This window comes from Coturnix japonica, chromosome 1 (genome assembly GCF_054131305.1).
Source record: "Coturnix japonica strain WE chromosome 1, WE-NBRP24, whole genome shotgun sequence".
Lineage (NCBI taxonomy): Eukaryota > Metazoa > Chordata > Aves > Galliformes > Phasianidae > Coturnix > Coturnix japonica.
Window position 1 is genome coordinate 162829761 of NC_140663.1, and position 16236 is coordinate 162845996.

At 42.2% G+C, this 16236-nt stretch overlaps 1 protein-coding gene across 3 annotated transcripts; it reads left to right on the forward strand.

The window, feature by feature from the left end:
- Positions 1-1947: 1947 nt before the first annotated feature.
- On the forward strand, positions 1948-15460 carry GJA3 (gap junction protein alpha 3). Of its 3 annotated transcripts, XR_004305973.2 has the most exons (3): positions 1963-3355; positions 7885-11575; positions 12417-15460. XR_004305973.2 is itself a non-coding variant. In XM_015852173.3 (2 exons), exon 2 carries the CDS (start codon positions 7902-7904, stop codon positions 9435-9437), a length of 1536 nt encoding a protein of 511 aa, XP_015707659.2. In that variant the 5' UTR covers positions 1948-2139; positions 7885-7901; the 3' UTR covers positions 9438-15460. The 3 variants fall into 3 exon arrangements, 2 of the variants coding, with proteins under 2 accessions (XP_015707659.2, XP_015707658.2); XM_015852173.3 differs by having other exon boundaries at positions 1948-2139; positions 7885-15460; XM_015852172.3 differs by having other exon boundaries at positions 7885-15460.
- The last annotated feature ends 776 nt before the right edge of the window (positions 15461-16236 follow it).

Genomic DNA, 16236 nt, shown 5'->3' on the forward strand with positions numbered 1-16236 from the left:
TATGCCAAGTACAAATATTTGTCTTATTTCTTCACTTTTCTGCTGGTAGTGTGGAAAAAAAAAATCTTCATGTCATAACCAAATGACAAAAGGTGTTGTTCCTCATGAGATTGTTATATTCTACATACCCCAGAGCTGCCTGATTTATCACTGTAGCAGGAGGTTCCCCACAGTTTTCTTTTGAGAGGAAGCCTTCTCTGCCAGTTGAGACGCCAGTCTAGGATGTCAGTGCCATTCCCAGCTCTGCTCCAGATTTTCTGAGTAATCAAGAATAATTCCTTTGTAGAAAACGAGGAAGGAAGAAAAGGCTTCAGCGCTTCTAGCTTGAACCGCTGCCCACTGGCAGTAGCCTTTCTCAGCATTTAAATACCTCTAGTGCCATCTTTTGTAGCACAGCGGCATGGCAGGCGAATTTCTTACCGTTCACATACCATGCAGGGTGGTTGTCCCAGCGCGCTGAACTGAAGGCATTCGTCGCTCCCTTTGAGGCTGTGTGAGCACTATTGCAGTCAGCACGGTCAAGCTATGTATCACTTTGATGTTGTTTGTTTATGGCTAAAGATATGCACTGCAGATTAGAGTTGCTTCCATTAACTGCATTTGGAGGCACTGATATGAAATGAGTGATCCTCTTCTGTACTGCAAAACAGATGCATACAGTAGAAGTAGCATGGGGTAAAACTCTGCTTTTCATCGATATTCATCTGCAGATCTTTCTTTCTTATAGGGCAGCAGCTCAGGTTCAGCCTAAGATTAATATATGTCTTCTTGACCTACGAGATCTGAGTTCTTTTCACCATTTTATAGAGCTTCCTCCTTTGCACTCACGCCCCACTGCTTCAGGATCCACACTGCAATACTACTTCCCTTACAGTAATGGCAGCACTGTGTTTTGTGTATATCCCTCATCTCTGCTTCTAGTCATTAGTCCTTGTGCCACTACTACTGCTTAGATCAGCAGAGACCTTTCTAGTGTTTCCAGATAAAAGGTTTAAGAGGGAGCAACCAAGCATTGCAAAGATGTGGACTCTTTGTTTCCATTTGCCACTAGTCCTCTGCTACACATTACTATTCAGGATCCCAAATCTTTTTCTCCAATAGAATCATAGAATCATATAATTGTTTGCGTTGGAAGGGAACTTTAAAGACCACTAGTCCAACTCCTCTGCACTGAACAGGGACACCTTCAGCTCCATCAGATTGCTCAGAGCCTCATCAAGCTGGACCTTGAATGTCTCCAGCGATGGGGCATCCACCACATATCCAGGCAACCTGTCATAGGGCTTCACTATCATTATCTATCCTTTTTGCTTCTACAACTCTCATCTTTTAGTTTAAAACCATTTCCCCTTGTCCTGTGACAGCAGACGAGTCTGTTCTTTTCTTTCTTATAGACCCCGTTTAGATACTTTAGGCTACCATCAGGTCTTCCTGGAGCCTTCTCTCCTCTGGGCTGAAGTTTTTTGTTATGACCTTGTGTAGTTGAATTTTCACCTCTCTCTGACTGAAGAGTAGCTACCAACTGAAACTTATGTGTAAATGCCAACACAGTCATCCTGCCTGATGCTTTCTTTTCTCAGGATAACAGCCAAGAACATACAAAAGCTGAACCAAAACGTAGAGGATAGTAATAGAGCTGAAAGTTCCAAGAACCACCTGCAAATTATCTGGACTATTACACAGAATCACAGAATCACAGAATGACCCGGGCTGGAAGGGACCTCAAGGATCATGTAGTTCCAACCCCCCTGCCTAGCAGGGCCACCAATCATACACCTTTACTAGATCAGGTTGCCCAGGGCCCCGTCCAACCTGGCCTTGAACACCTCCAAGGACGGGGCATCCACAACCTCCTCCGGCCGCTGCCTGCAGGTACGCGATGCCGCCACTGGGTGGCGCTGCTCCGCCCCGCTGGGTCCGTGTGCCCGGCGCCCGCGTGTCGCCGGCGGCCCGAGGGGAGCCGGGGCTGCGGGCAGGGCGAGGCCGCCCCGCCGGGCACCCGCAGCCTCCTCCGCCTCCAGAGCGGAGCTTTGCGGGCTTGTTTTCCCCAGAGCTAATCGAGCTATGAGCGGACGCTGTCCGGACTCACCGCAACGAGCCGAGTTTTTGCTACTCCCAACAGCACCGCTCCCGCAACGCGTAAGTAGAGCGGCGCGGCCGGGTGCCCGCCCTGGAGCACGGAGCGGGAGCTCAGCCCCTCCGCCGTGCCCCGTGCTGACGGAGCATCGCGGGACGGGGTCTGTCCCAGAAGCGCCCGAACCTCCCGCAGCAGCTCGGGAATGGAGGGAAGCGCCGTGTGCTCCGGGATGGTCGCCGCTGCTGCCCGCCCCACTGTGCGTGTAGGGGATGGCATTCCTGCCCTAAGGGTGCCTCTCACGTTTGAGCATTGACGCGCATTTCCAGCCTAGGAGTCGAATTAACTCCAAATACAAAGCGGAGACGGATTTGCTTCCAGCCTTATAAGAGGCGCCTCGCGGGAGGACAGCGCGGACCAAGCGACCCAAAGCGCCTGTGACTGTCCCAGGGTGAGCGCCGAGCTGCTGCCTGGCCACGGGCTGCGGCCCCAGCCGGGGACAGCAGGAGGGCTGAGCTCCCACGGGACACGCGGGGACAGAGCTCGCTCCCTGCTCCGAGAGGTACCAAAACCAGCGCAGCTCCTCGCGTGCTCACTGAGGACTCAAAGGGGCGGAAAGTGTTTGAAACGAGGGAACGTTCTTTGGAATTCTTTGAAAATTTCATAAGGCAAACGTTTATTAGTGTGAGCAGGGTGAAAGGAGGAAATCACATTAGCACAAGATGCTGTTAGGAGTCCTGAGTGTGGTGAGTGAGTTGTGTAAGAGCCGGGCACAGACCTGAAGAGGGAATGGAATGGAGTAGCCAAAGATGCTGAGTTTCCCTTTAAGGGAAGTTGGAAGAGAGAAGGGAAAATCCCTCTGGAGCATTTCAGAATTAAACTAGAAAAACAAACTGTATTGATTTTGATAGTGCAGAAAAGTCCTTTAAGAAGTCTGAAGAGGATACCTGGCACTGCCTCCCCTGCAGTTACTGGGACTCGCATGAGGTGCCATCTTCAACCTGTCTATTGGGTGCCTGCTGCTCTGTAAAGAAAAAGGGTCTTGAATCTTTGAACTGGCAGCAGAGCTCCTCTTTCCCTCGTAACTCTGGGGCGGGGGGTGGGACGCTCCTTACTGTGCAGTTTTGGGATCCATGTGGCTGATGGTATGTGGACACTTGACAGATCTGTCTCATTCACGCTCCACTCACTCGCGATGTAGGGACTGTCCCCTTCGTGCTCGACGGCCACTCCTAGTGCCCCGGTAGCTCCACATTCTCCTCACCTTTCAGTGTTCTATTGGTAAGTCACTGTATTTTAATACCAAAGTAGAGCTGTAAGGTGGCATTTTAGTATGCTGGGAAAGGAAATGGGGTTTGTTACTATTTTTCTCCTGTGAGCAGTGAATCAGAGCAGAGATTTGCTATGGCAGGGAACAGAGTTCTGCAGGTGGAGTGTACTGGGCTCAGCTCCTTGTGCTTTTCCTTGACTCGAGCCAAACTTTCAATGAAGTCAGGAGGTTTTGCCTAGTTTTAAGGAAAAGGCTCCATTATGTTTAAGAGAGGGGATTCATTTCTCACAAGTTTTTGAAGTGTAATGACGGTGACTTTAGATGCCTCTCAGTGTTACACTGAGCAAGGTGTCTTTCAAGCCCTCATTAACAACAAGTTTATAAAGCCAAATATGAAACGTCAGCTGTTGTTTCATATATGTATGTGTATGAGACCAAATGCCATTAGGTTTCACTGAAAATTACAGCAGCTCATTCTCTCCCTTCACATGTTCCAGACACGGTCCACCACAAACTTTGTTCAAGATGACATCTTTTACTTTACTATAATTTACTATAAAAGATAATTTACTGTAAAAACAAGGAAATATTGCAAGTTATGTTTTCTCTTTTAGCAGCATTTTTCTTCTTTATACTGGTTTATGAAGTGTATGTGATTTTGAATATAAAAGCAAATTCCAAGATATTACAGACCATCAAAAGAAATGAAAGGAGATGTGGGCTGAATTTAAGAAACCATGTGCTGACAGAGATGCATTAGTCTCAAAATAATTGCTCATAATAATTGCTTAGAAGGATTCTCTAGGTTTGACAGCGATATAAAATCTTAAGTAGAGCAGGTGTCACCATAAGGAAATACAGCTAATATAGCTATGTAGTCATTTGTGTGTATGTGCATGCATGTGTGTATATGCATACGTAAGCATGTGTAAGAGTAACGTCATAAATAATTATGATATCATATTTCATACAACGGATGCTTAGTGATGATGAACCTCTTCTGTGGCAGGATCATACAAATAGAAATAATAACTGGCAAGCTTATAAATGCCAGATTATCTATCTCGTGTAGATAGGTATCTTTAACGTGACAGCTTTTAAAATATATTCTTTCTCTTGCTCATTATCACACACGCTCACAGAAGCACACAGCATCCACAAAAACAACTTTACTTGTACTGAACTTGTTAGCTAATGGTAAAACATTAATTCTTAAGCATAATTCCATTCAATTTTTAATAACTTGCCAGTTTTTCAGTATTAGTCATAACAGGGACGTGATTTAGCGGAGGGTTGTTAGTTAGGGCACTATGCTCAGGCTATTGTTGGACGTGATGATCTTTTAAGGTCTTTTCCAACCTGAGCAATTCTATGATTCTGTGATTTTTTAGTGACACAACCAATATGTATAACTCCCTGTTCTTATGGAACTATCCCAAGGTAGATGAACTCCTTGCCTTTCATACTATGTGCTCTCTGACACAAATTCTGTCATTCCCTTGCAAGTAATTTTTTCTTGACTTTCATTTTTTATTAAACATTTTCCTGCCTCTGTATTTGAAAGCATGATCAGCAGTGCTGGAAGTAGTACTGTTCAGGTGAAGTTTAGTACTACAGAGCAAGCTTGGAACCGTTCTCAGCTGAAATACTGAGTAGTGCCTGTTTAAATATGATGTAGGTATTTTGTTGTTGGACCTAATGGTGACAACTCAAATAAAACTCTGTGAGCTCTGTGAGCCCTTGGGTTTAGTCTGATGTCATTTCATCTTACTTTTATATCAAAACACCCCTTTAAACTGTCTGTTATTTTCATATGAGTTGCACTGGCTTTAAGAATTGCTCACTGGAGAATATATTAACACTGAAAGAAGATAGAAGACTTGGGTCTCTGCAATCTCTCCAGCCACTGGAGATAAGTATCTTTTTATTGCCTTTGGAAATGATGTCCTTCCCATATTTACTTATAGGCATTTGTTGGGAAGGCAGTGATTGCTGCAGCCAGCAGTAAAACGAACATCAAGGTTGTCACCTCTGCACAGTTCAGATGCAATGAAGCATCTGCTCACTGCTTATGCACTCCTTGTGTGTACTGCATGAATCCTCAGGCTCTAAAATAAGTCATTTAATTAATGTAAGCATTAGAAGAGCTTTTTAAGCATATCCAAGAACTGAACTGGTGATCATGTTAAACTTCTTTAATCCACCCTGTATTTGTTATTCCTACATTGCAACTTTTATACTCAAAATAAGAAGGTTCCCCAAGAACATTATGATAGAGCTGAACTGAACATATCTTTAGATGGCTGTGAGTAAAATAAAGTTACAAAATGAAGGAATCATTCCCTGAAAAATTAATACTTCTCAAGGTTAAAATTCTTCCTCCATCCAAAATACTGTACCTCCCATAAAATTAAAATTGAAAAATATAAAAACATATTGAATTAAAGAAACAGAGTATCCTATCAGTGTTTATGTAGTCTTGAGTTAGTACTTCGAAGGGCAAAACCATGTTCTTTAAAAACACCTTGAATATATTAAGATAAAATGAAATATAATGAAAATTAGGTGAGGACCAGGAACATGACTGCACAAAGTCAGCATTTACTTGTTAATAACTTAACTGACAATTTATCATGCTTTACTGCAAAAGGAATTTTACAATATTAAAGGCAATGTTATTGCAGGATATCAAAGATCTATTTTATTGTGGATGAGGTTCTTGTTAGCTAACTTTGTGGGCATAAAAAGTGCTTCAGCATGTTGCTTTTTGTGTGGAAATATATCATTGTGCGTTTACAGGTTTCTTGCTTCTTCAGAGTAAAGTTAAGTTATACAAAAAATAACAAAATAACTGTAAATGCCTTAACCAACAGCTTGAAGGGGTTTTGGTGCTGACTTAGGAAATGTTCCCTTTTGAATTTCGGTGACACTGTTGTTTGTTTAACAATAAGTTAAATACCAATAACAGTGACTTTTCTACACGTAGTGATGAACTCCTCTTCTTGGGAACTGTAGCACACAGGCACTTAAACAAAGACAAGAAGTGCATGCAAGTGAAGAGAGTGAAGTGTAATTTGATTGCACTAATAAAAATATCTTGAGATTTTTAAAGAAAATAAAGGCATAATCTTTTCTGATAGTGATTTTATTTATTTATTTTGCCTCTAGACTGTTGTATCCAAACTATAAATACTAAACATTTCTGACAGTGCCGAAAGTAAAGTGTGTTTGTGTTTGTTAGGTGAATGAAATGTACTTTTTACATATATTTCACTCAGAAACAGGCCAGAAGTGTTACCAGCAGTTTATAGTTTATTTCTCAATTGAAGACAGCTAACAAGAATATTATTGAAAATATATAGTCTTGTTCTTCAAGCCTTCCCAAATGATAATTACATCACTGCCTTGAACTGACCGTGGGAAGCATGTGTGAATTGGTGAAACCACTACAAACATGCACCACTTGTAGCTCACAGAAGCAAGATCGTATTTCATTTCTTTGTGCACAGCTGCTGAAGTGCCCCAAGTTGCTGTTTTTTAATTAATTTTATAGATATTTCAGTACATGTGGCTCAGTAACCACAAACGACGGGACAGGGGAAGAACAATATAGAAACCTTTAAACCACTGCCCTTCATATTTATCATTTCCCCCAATATTCCTAGTTATTCAGTAATTCTCTTTTGGAGGGCATGCTTGTTGGTGTGCACGTTCCAGAATTAAACTGTAAATTCTAGAGGTTTTGAATAAGAATTTTTGTGTTTGTACAGTATTAAAATAGCAGAGACTTGAGACATTACTGGCTTCTTGAGTGCTCCAATAATTAAGTCCTGATGACAAATAAGTGACTTTGTGTCACGCCACAATAAAAGTGCAGTCACATTATAATTAGAATATTCTGATGAACTCAACTAATTTTCACCTGTTCTTTCCTAAAAGTAGGCAGGAGCAGCTAGGTGCACCTCAGGTGAAATTCCAGTTCTGAATCTGTCGTGCTGGACATTGTGTACAGATGTTTACAGCTGCACTGGCTAGTGGATGCACTAACCATCTGCATGGCCGCTGCTGCCGCTGCTGAAGTGCACCACCCACTGCCTCACTGTGCTCACATTCACTGTTTGGTCTTTGTACACATTCTGCAAGCGTTGATGAATGTCAGTGGATGCCATTTTTTCCACACGGAGGAATACAGTTCCACACCTTTGCTTCATGTGCACTTCCACACAGATGCCATTCTGTCAGACTGCCCCTCTGCTGCCATCTGTCATACAGCAACAAAATGCAATAGAAAATTGGTGGGGAGGTTCAGCCTCTGCTGCCATCCCACCAACATCCACCTCTGATGTTATGAGCCAGAAAAATGAGATAGAACGCATTACTTTTGAAGCAGCCCTCATAATTTGTAACATATTTGTGCAATATTCTGCAAAAGGGAGTACAGTTAAATATATTCTCCTCTTTTATGGAGGAACAAGCTGTTCTGCTGCAGCATGATATAATAACAGTATTTTTTAACATTGGCTTAATGTTCTTATTGCAGGTTAGAAATCTGAAACGATGGGTGACTGGAGCTTTCTGGGGAGGCTGCTAGAGAATGCACAGGAGCACTCCACGGTTATTGGCAAGGTTTGGCTGACAGTACTGTTTATCTTCAGGATACTGGTGCTGGGGGCCGCTGCTGAGGAGGTCTGGGGAGATGAGCAGTCAGATTTTACATGCAACACTCAGCAACCTGGTTGCGAAAATGTTTGCTATGACAAAGCCTTCCCCATTTCTCATATCCGCTTCTGGGTGCTGCAGATCATTTTTGTCTCCACTCCAACCCTCATCTACTTGGGCCACGTGCTGCACATTGTACGCATGGAGGAGAAGAGGAAAGAAAAAGAAGAAGAACTGAAAAAGAGAGGAAGTGTCAAAGACAACAACTACCCAGGAGCAGCAACATCTGGTGGTGGTAGTGGAGGTGGCAATAACTTCAAGGATCCTCCTATCAAAATGGGAAAGGAGAAGCTTCCGATCCGTGATGAGCGCGGTAGAATCCGTATGGGTGGTGCTCTGCTTCGTACCTACATCTTCAACATCATTTTCAAGACACTGTTTGAGGTAGGCTTCATTGTGGGCCAGTACTTCCTTTATGGCTTTGAACTAAAGCCAGTCTACCAGTGCAGCCGTCCACCTTGCCCACACACTGTGGACTGCTTCATCTCACGGCCCACTGAGAAGACAATCTTCATCATCTTCATGTTGGTGGTGGCCTCTGTCTCCCTGCTGCTGAACATGCTTGAGATATATCACTTGGGGTGGAAGAAGCTTAAGCAGGGCATGACAAGCCAGTACAGCCTCGAGATGCCTGTCACAACACTGGCCCCGGTCATGGTAACAGCGGAATCCAAACCAGTTTCCCTGCCACCGCCAGCACCACCCGTGGTGGTAACAACCACTGCACCTGCTCCTGTTCTGCCTGACACACGTGCTGTCACACCGCTGCTGGCTCCGGTGACCATGGCACCCTACTATGCTGCAGCTGCTCCTAGGGCACGACCCCCCTCCAACACTGCCTCCATGGCAAGCTACCCTGTTGCTCCACCAGTTCCAGAGAACAGGCACCGCGCTGTCACCCCTACACCCGTCTCTACTCCTGTCACCATCCCAACGCCCATCCCCACACCCACACCAGCCGTCATCAACTACTTCAACAGCAAAAGCAACGCCCTGGCAGCCGAGCAGAACTGGGTCAATATGGCAGCTGAGCAGCAAGGCAAGGCACCCTCCAGCTCAGCAGGTTCCTCCACCCCTAGCAGTGTCCGGCATCCCCTTCCAGAGCAAGAAGAGCCCCTGGAGCAGCTTCTCCCACCCCCAGCTGGGCCACCCATCACCACAGCCAACAGTGGCAGCAGCACCAGCTTGAGCGCAGCAAGTGGCAGCAAGTGGGATGTGGAGGGTGAGGAGGAGCTGGCGGAGGAACGGCCCATCTCGGCCACCTGCACCACCGTGGAGATGCATGAGCCACCGCTGCTTGTAGACACACGGCGTTTGAGCAGGGCCAGTAAGTCAAGCAGCAGCAGAGCCAGGTCAGATGACTTGGCCGTGTAGTGTGATTACCGCTGAGCAGTGGAGCAGATGGCTGAAGGCAGAGTGGGCAGGGGACCTTCCCCGGGGAGGCCAGGCCTGGCATGGGTGGGAAGGCCTGGGTTTCAAACTTTGATGCTTGCTGTTTTTGCACTCTGTGAGTTGTAGTGGGGAAAAATAGCAACGTTTTCTAATAGGTCAGGGGTGGCCGAAGCGCAGCCCATAGGCCAGGGGACCAATCCTGCTGTCTTTAATTTCCATGGCAGATCTCTCAAGGGCAGCCATGGTGGAGGCCTGCAGAGGTAACAGGTGGTGATGGTAGCTGGTCATGTGCCCTGAGGCTGACTTCCATTTGAGCAAAATGTTCCTATCCCTAGTGCCCACGTGCTTGCCCATCATCTCCTTCATGCCCTTGTCTGCACTTCCAGCCTTTTCACATAAGCTCTTTGTGAGCAGATACTATGACTTATTTTCTGCCTTTTAAATCCCGTGTAGCCCAATGGCAAACATCAGGATGGCACACTGCCTGTTGGCACCTGTCATCTCTCTGGTCCAACTTGCCATATTAAAGACCAAGGTGACTGCAGTCTCTTCCATATAACACAACTTAAGGAAGTCTTTCTGTTCATGGCAAATTGCCAATGTGGTCCTCTTGGCTGGGCAAAGTTTAGGTAACCCCTGTATTAGATTGTATCATTTTGAGGTTCATCTTTCTTTTTTTTTTTTTCTTTTTTTTTTTTCCTTTTTTTTTTAACTCTTGACCTGTTAGGAAGTGTTCAGTTTGACCTTCTATCCAGTGTTTACCAACCATGATCACATCATGTTTTGAAGCCCACAAACATATTTGAGCATGCTTGATTATAATTTTAGATGACTTATGAAATTGCTTAGAAGAGGACAGGAATGTAAACCACACACCTCAGAAATGATTACACAGAACAATTTCTCTTCAGAAAGCAAGGATTATGGTTTCAGTACATTGTGGCCCTATATGTTGCCCATGGACAATCAATAGGATGAAGTAGAGCTCTGCATTTTAGACTATTAGTTACCAGCTTAAGTTTGTTGGAAGAAAGCTATTTAGAAGTAAACTTGAGTGCATATTTTTAAGTATTTGAACATTTCTAGAGTAATTTTGATCTGTAGATTTAAAGTTAATTGACTGTGTACTTACTCATTTTAGTTTGATTTTTGATCTTACAAGAAAATGTAACAGGAAGGAAACTTAATTAATGGTGACAAAGTCCCAAAGCAGCATTTCCTGTTACGATTTACCCTGTCACTAAACAGCAATCTGTAGTGTCTGAGAAGTCTGTAAAAACAGATTTAGACAATGTTGTGTTGCAGAAAAGGTGGCTAAAATATCTGGGCAACATGCTGGTGGGTCTGTATTAACCCCACTGAAGTCACTTGCAGAATTTCCATTCACTTTAACAAGGAGCAAGGTTTGGCAATGGAACTTGCAGGCCGTATTCAATCAGAACTAAAATTCACATGGAGTTTTGGGAGCCAGAACGAGTGTAGATTTGGGGCCTTAAATAAAGACTTTAAAATCCTGCTTTTGAAAATCCTGCTTTTGAAAATCGTGAACTTCCCTTAAAAAATGTGTGGAGGAAACTACTGGGTATTTTTTTCTAAGGTGCAGCTTTCCTTTTAACTGGCTTAATCCTTCATTTCTTTGGAACAAATACTTTTACAGAAATTAGTCAGAATTTTGTATTCCTGAGCAGGCTTGTGAGAGTTTGGGTACAAAGCAATGCAGGATTAGGTTCAACTTCTGTTCTAAGCAAAATCCCAAATCATTGAAGCTCAGAGTCAGTCCTTTTGCTGCTGTAAATTGGAAGTACTGTAGTTGGAGAAGAGCAACCAAACACACTGGGATAGCCCTTCACATGTTGGAAGTATTTGGCCTGGCAGTGCAACCCTTACTCAGGCAAAGCAGGGTCATCCTGTAGCAAATAGTTAAGTTGCCAGTTACCGTGCTGTTGAATGTTTTCCGGAATGTGTTTATTTTATTCAACAGTTAAAATGTTCCCACCACTGAAGCATGAAGTGGTCTGCTTTTGAATAGACACAAAGATTTTCTCTTGGTCAGAGGTACTGTTCTGCAGCCCCTGGGCATGCTGTCTCATGACTTCATTGACCAGCTTGTAGTGAATCAGGTGAGAAGTCTTTTTTGATCTTGGGGCAGACACTGCATTAAGAGTCAATACACAGTAGAACAGTAAAGACACCTACTGCTGGGTGTTCAGCTTGAGGCATTCACTCTTGGATTTTCTGTTATAAGCCATAAAAACCCTTTCTACAAGAAAGCCAAAAGTTGAATCGCACTTTCTGTTCTATCCATGCAGCTGTTCTGAACTTGATGAAAGTTGATGAAATTGCCAAGTTATAAAACAAAATGTAGAGTTTAGCACTCAAAAATTTTAGACTCAGTAGTATCTGTAGTAGAGGCTTTTAAGTTTAAGTAAATGCCAAATAATTAGACAGCTGAAATAATGCAGTATGCATTAGTGTATTAGTAGATCAAAATTCATCTGTGTATTAGTACATCAAAATTCCTTGGCTGGATTTTCCTTTCTTTCATGCTTCTGAAGAATTAAGTCAGAATCTTTCCAGAGTGTATTTCCAGACCACCTGGGAAATGTGTGTTTTTTTAATACAGAGGCCCGAGGGTAAAACTGACTTTCTGCTTGATAGAGCCCTGTATCTTGCAGTCCTTAACTTACTGAAACCTCTACAGAGTGAGTCCTGCAGGACTGCATCCATATTGTATATATAAATTGTGAACAGAGATAGTTTTGACTTAGGATCAACTGATACCTTTTGAATTAACATGTGGTTAGACCTGCAGAGAGCTCAGGTGCTTTTGTGGAACATAAGGTATTTTCAGGCAGAGAAATTGCTGGAAAGTTGTAAAATATCTTTTTTTTTTTTCCTTTTTTTTTTTTCCTTTTTTTTTCCCCTTTTTTCTTTCTTTTTCTTTTTTTTTTTCCATGTAAGGTTCAGGGGTAGAAAGTAACTCTTCTACAACCCCCAAGAGAAACGTGACAGCAGCCTCCACATCAAAGCAGAGCTTGTCTGAGAAAGCAAAAGCTACAACTTAAAGGTTGTGCTTTAAGAATCAGCTTGTTTAATTTCCACCAAATATTTCTACAGTGTCAAGCTTCTTGGTTACCTGCAATTCCATTTGGAGTCCACTAACTGTTTCTTCCTTGAAGCCCAGGTAATTGTTTGAGCAGAGCTCCCCTTCAGTGCTTACCACTCCTTTTAGCTGCTGTGTCACATCTGAGATCAGATTTGTTGAAAAAAGTCTCATTAAGGTGGCAGCATTTGAGTATTAATTAATCTTTACTTACAAATTTTCACTGAATTCACATACCTGAGTAAAGCAGAAGGACCAAGCTCGGAATTTGGTCTAATGCAGTGTTAACATAGGACTAGAGCTCTTAATTTGGAACTAATGGAAAACTTAGGATAAGGTCTAATTCTTTGCGCTTTTCTTTCCCAAATAAGAATTACAAATCGAAAGTATTTAGTGTCTCATAAGACATTTTCAGAACATAACTACTGGCTGGTGTATCAAAAGGAGAGTGTTACAGTGATTTAAGGTATTTGTCCTGTTTTGATATTAAAAATGGATTAATTTGCCACCTTCTGTAGTTCTAGGAAAAATGTACAAGCACCAACTAACTTGTGGAACAGACTGTCAATAATAGCCAATCATTTTCAGTTTTGTTTACTCTTATCCATTAATTAGCTCCAAAGAAGAGGCTGGTAGCAAACGATACTTTGATTTAGCTTGGTCACACAGAGGGTTGAAAGCAAAATCCTGAAAGATTGTGTTCACACCCATAGCCCAGTTATTGCAGAAGGAGAACTGAATCATGCCTGATATTAAGAAAAGTGGATGAAAAATAACCACTAATTTTTACTCTTTGAATAGAATGATTTTGGGAAGATTGTTTGGCCCTAAACATAGTTCAAGGTTAAGTAAACAATGAAAAAGAAATGAAGAAAAGCAAAGACAAAGAAGATACTCTGAACAAGTTACCAGGTGTATGATGAGCTACTTTTTCCAGTAAGACATCTCACTGTTACTAACTGACCCCGCTTTGAACAACAGGGTTGGACTAGATGACTTCCAGAGGCCCCTTCCAACCACAGTGATTACATGGAACATATTTGCCAAATCACTGATTGCAGTAGTACATTTTTTCACAGTAGTTTTACTAAGATATAAGAAAAATATATCTGTACTGTACATAAATGGTTTCTTTGCCATGGGCACAGATGCTGTTTTCTGTCACTGAGCTTTTTTAATTAGTGCAGCTGTGAGTTAGTACAAAAGAAAGTGAAGTACAATGTAAAACCACACATTTCTTCCCTTTGTGTTTTGATTAAATGAAAACAGCCTGCCTGAACCTTCTCTTTATTGAAGTGGTATATTTTGTCTATGAAAATCCATCTATTGCTTTTTCATAGATATAAAGGTGCTCCTTGAATTTGTTGATCCAGGCTGCCATTGAAAAATATTAACTTCTTGAAAATAGACAGCACACACTGAGAAAGCAGATGAACTGTGTTCTTCTCCAGTGTAATTCAGAAGCCAGAGGTGTGTAAAGTGGTGCCAAGGGTTGATTTGGTTTGGCATATCTGTCATTTATAAAGGGGCATGGAGCTAATTAACTGTCTGACATTTTGCAGCTCTTGAGATTATTTCCTTGTCTGAACACACTAAAGTGTAGGATCTATAGAATAATTAAAGCAAGCTTTAAAATTCAGATCAGTACTTGGGTCCTCTTTCAGTGATTCGCGGGACTGCCTTGGTTGATGCAGGTTGTTGCATTTCACTGAGCTCCTGTGAGTGAGAACAGTCTGCAAGAGCAGAGCATTGAGCCCCCCAGGCCCTTTATAATTTTTTCAATGCATAAAGTAACATCATGGATTTGAACAGGCTGCCTTTTTTCTTTTTGTTTTTCCTCCTGAATATCATTTACTTTGATTTTTCTTGTGAAAAGTGTGCTCTTTTTCATTTTCTGGAGTTTACATTCAGATTTTGATTTCAGATTGCACATTTGGATGAAATTGTTTTCTGAGTTTACATTTGTGTAAGAATTAAAAGAATGACTCTGGCAATATGCTAAACCTAAAGGAGATTGTCTTACTCTGACACAGGAACTCTTCAGATATAAGGCAATATCATTAAATAAAATGAAACCTGATCATTGACCTACTATAACAGTTTTGTTGGGAGCTGGCTGTACAGGGAGCACACTATGGAAAAATACACTTCATCACAAACAATTACTACCAGTCAATTTAGGGTTTGCTATTATTTATATGCCTTTTTTTGTGTCCGTGGAGGTTCAATGACAGAAATCAGCTGTGGCATTTGTCTTTCAAGAGCAAAATTTACAGCCTGGTTGAAAATTCCAAACAAAATACTTGTGGAGAAATACTGCACTGTTTAAGATTTTACCAACAAGGTGGATATTTTGTTTTCTAACCAACAATATGCTTCTGAGCCTGCAAATACAATTTCATCTGTCAGTTCTACTTGTGCAAATAGGGCCAGTAAAGGTAACGGGACTATTTGCATAAGCAAAAAACACTGACATGAAAAAAAATAAATTGCAGATTTGCGTTTTATGCTTGTTGCAAGATCCCCTTCAAATTCCAGGAGCTCCAGTCCTTGAATAGTTACGCAAGAAATGTGAACGTGCTTTAACATGGAGGATACACTCCTATTCCCATTTACACCATATCTCACAATTAAAAGGTTGTACAGCACAAGAACGCTTACTCAGAGCTTTCTTGTTGCTTACCAGATGTTTGTTTGTTACATGGCAGAATCTGAATACAAGCATAATGAATTTTCTGGACCATCGTGGACTTAGAATAACAATAAAAGCAGCAAACAATTAAAAGTGCTGTCTTCCAAGAAGTGCCTTGTGTATTAAATTCTGTAAGAAACAAGTTGATGTAAATGTTAGTTTACCTCAAATGTTTACAAAATCGTGACTAAATAAACTTTTTGTACCACAGTATTGCCTCTTTTCTATTGAATTTCCATGCCTGTGTGGGTAGTCTTTCAAAATACAGGAGTGACTGAACAGTTAAGTCAAGTCATTTAGCTCTTTCCCTTTATTCACTTGCTCCGCTGTTTCCCTTCTTCATATGAAGTGCTTCCTGAAGTGAATCTGTTGGAAAACTGGATGTTGAGACCCTTCTTGCAGAACTCTCCTGGCTTCAAAGGAAGCTCACAGACCAGAAGACACCGCTGATCAAGACCTGCACTAGCAGTTACGAGGGGCGAAGTGCTGACCACGTCAAAACTAGTGGGAGGTTTTCCTCTGCTTTCTGCTGAATACCGGTTTCGTCCTTGGCTCTAATTTTGACATATGTGTTTGTCTTGTGTTGTTTTGGTGTTAATAAGGACTTCCTTCTTTTCTCCACATGTTAAATTAATTGCTTTTGACCTGTACAGGCTATTAGCCACCTGACTGATTTGTCTAATAAGGCTGTTGCTACAAATGCACAAGAGATTTTAGTGCTGAGAAAATGGGGATAATGCAGAGTACCTACTGTGTTTGAAATATGCCCCTTATAGACATTGTTCACAGTTGAGCACACAGAAGCATAACTCAGTTTTGCACTGAAAATGTACAATGTACTAATGACAAGTTATGTCAGAGTGTCACATAACCCTGTGAACAGTCTACGCCCAGGTTTCCAAGCAGTTCAATCTGTGAAAAGCAGCAGTGTGGGCAAGGTTAAGTGACTCTTTGTAAAGCTTTATTTCTCGTACATTGTTTGTACA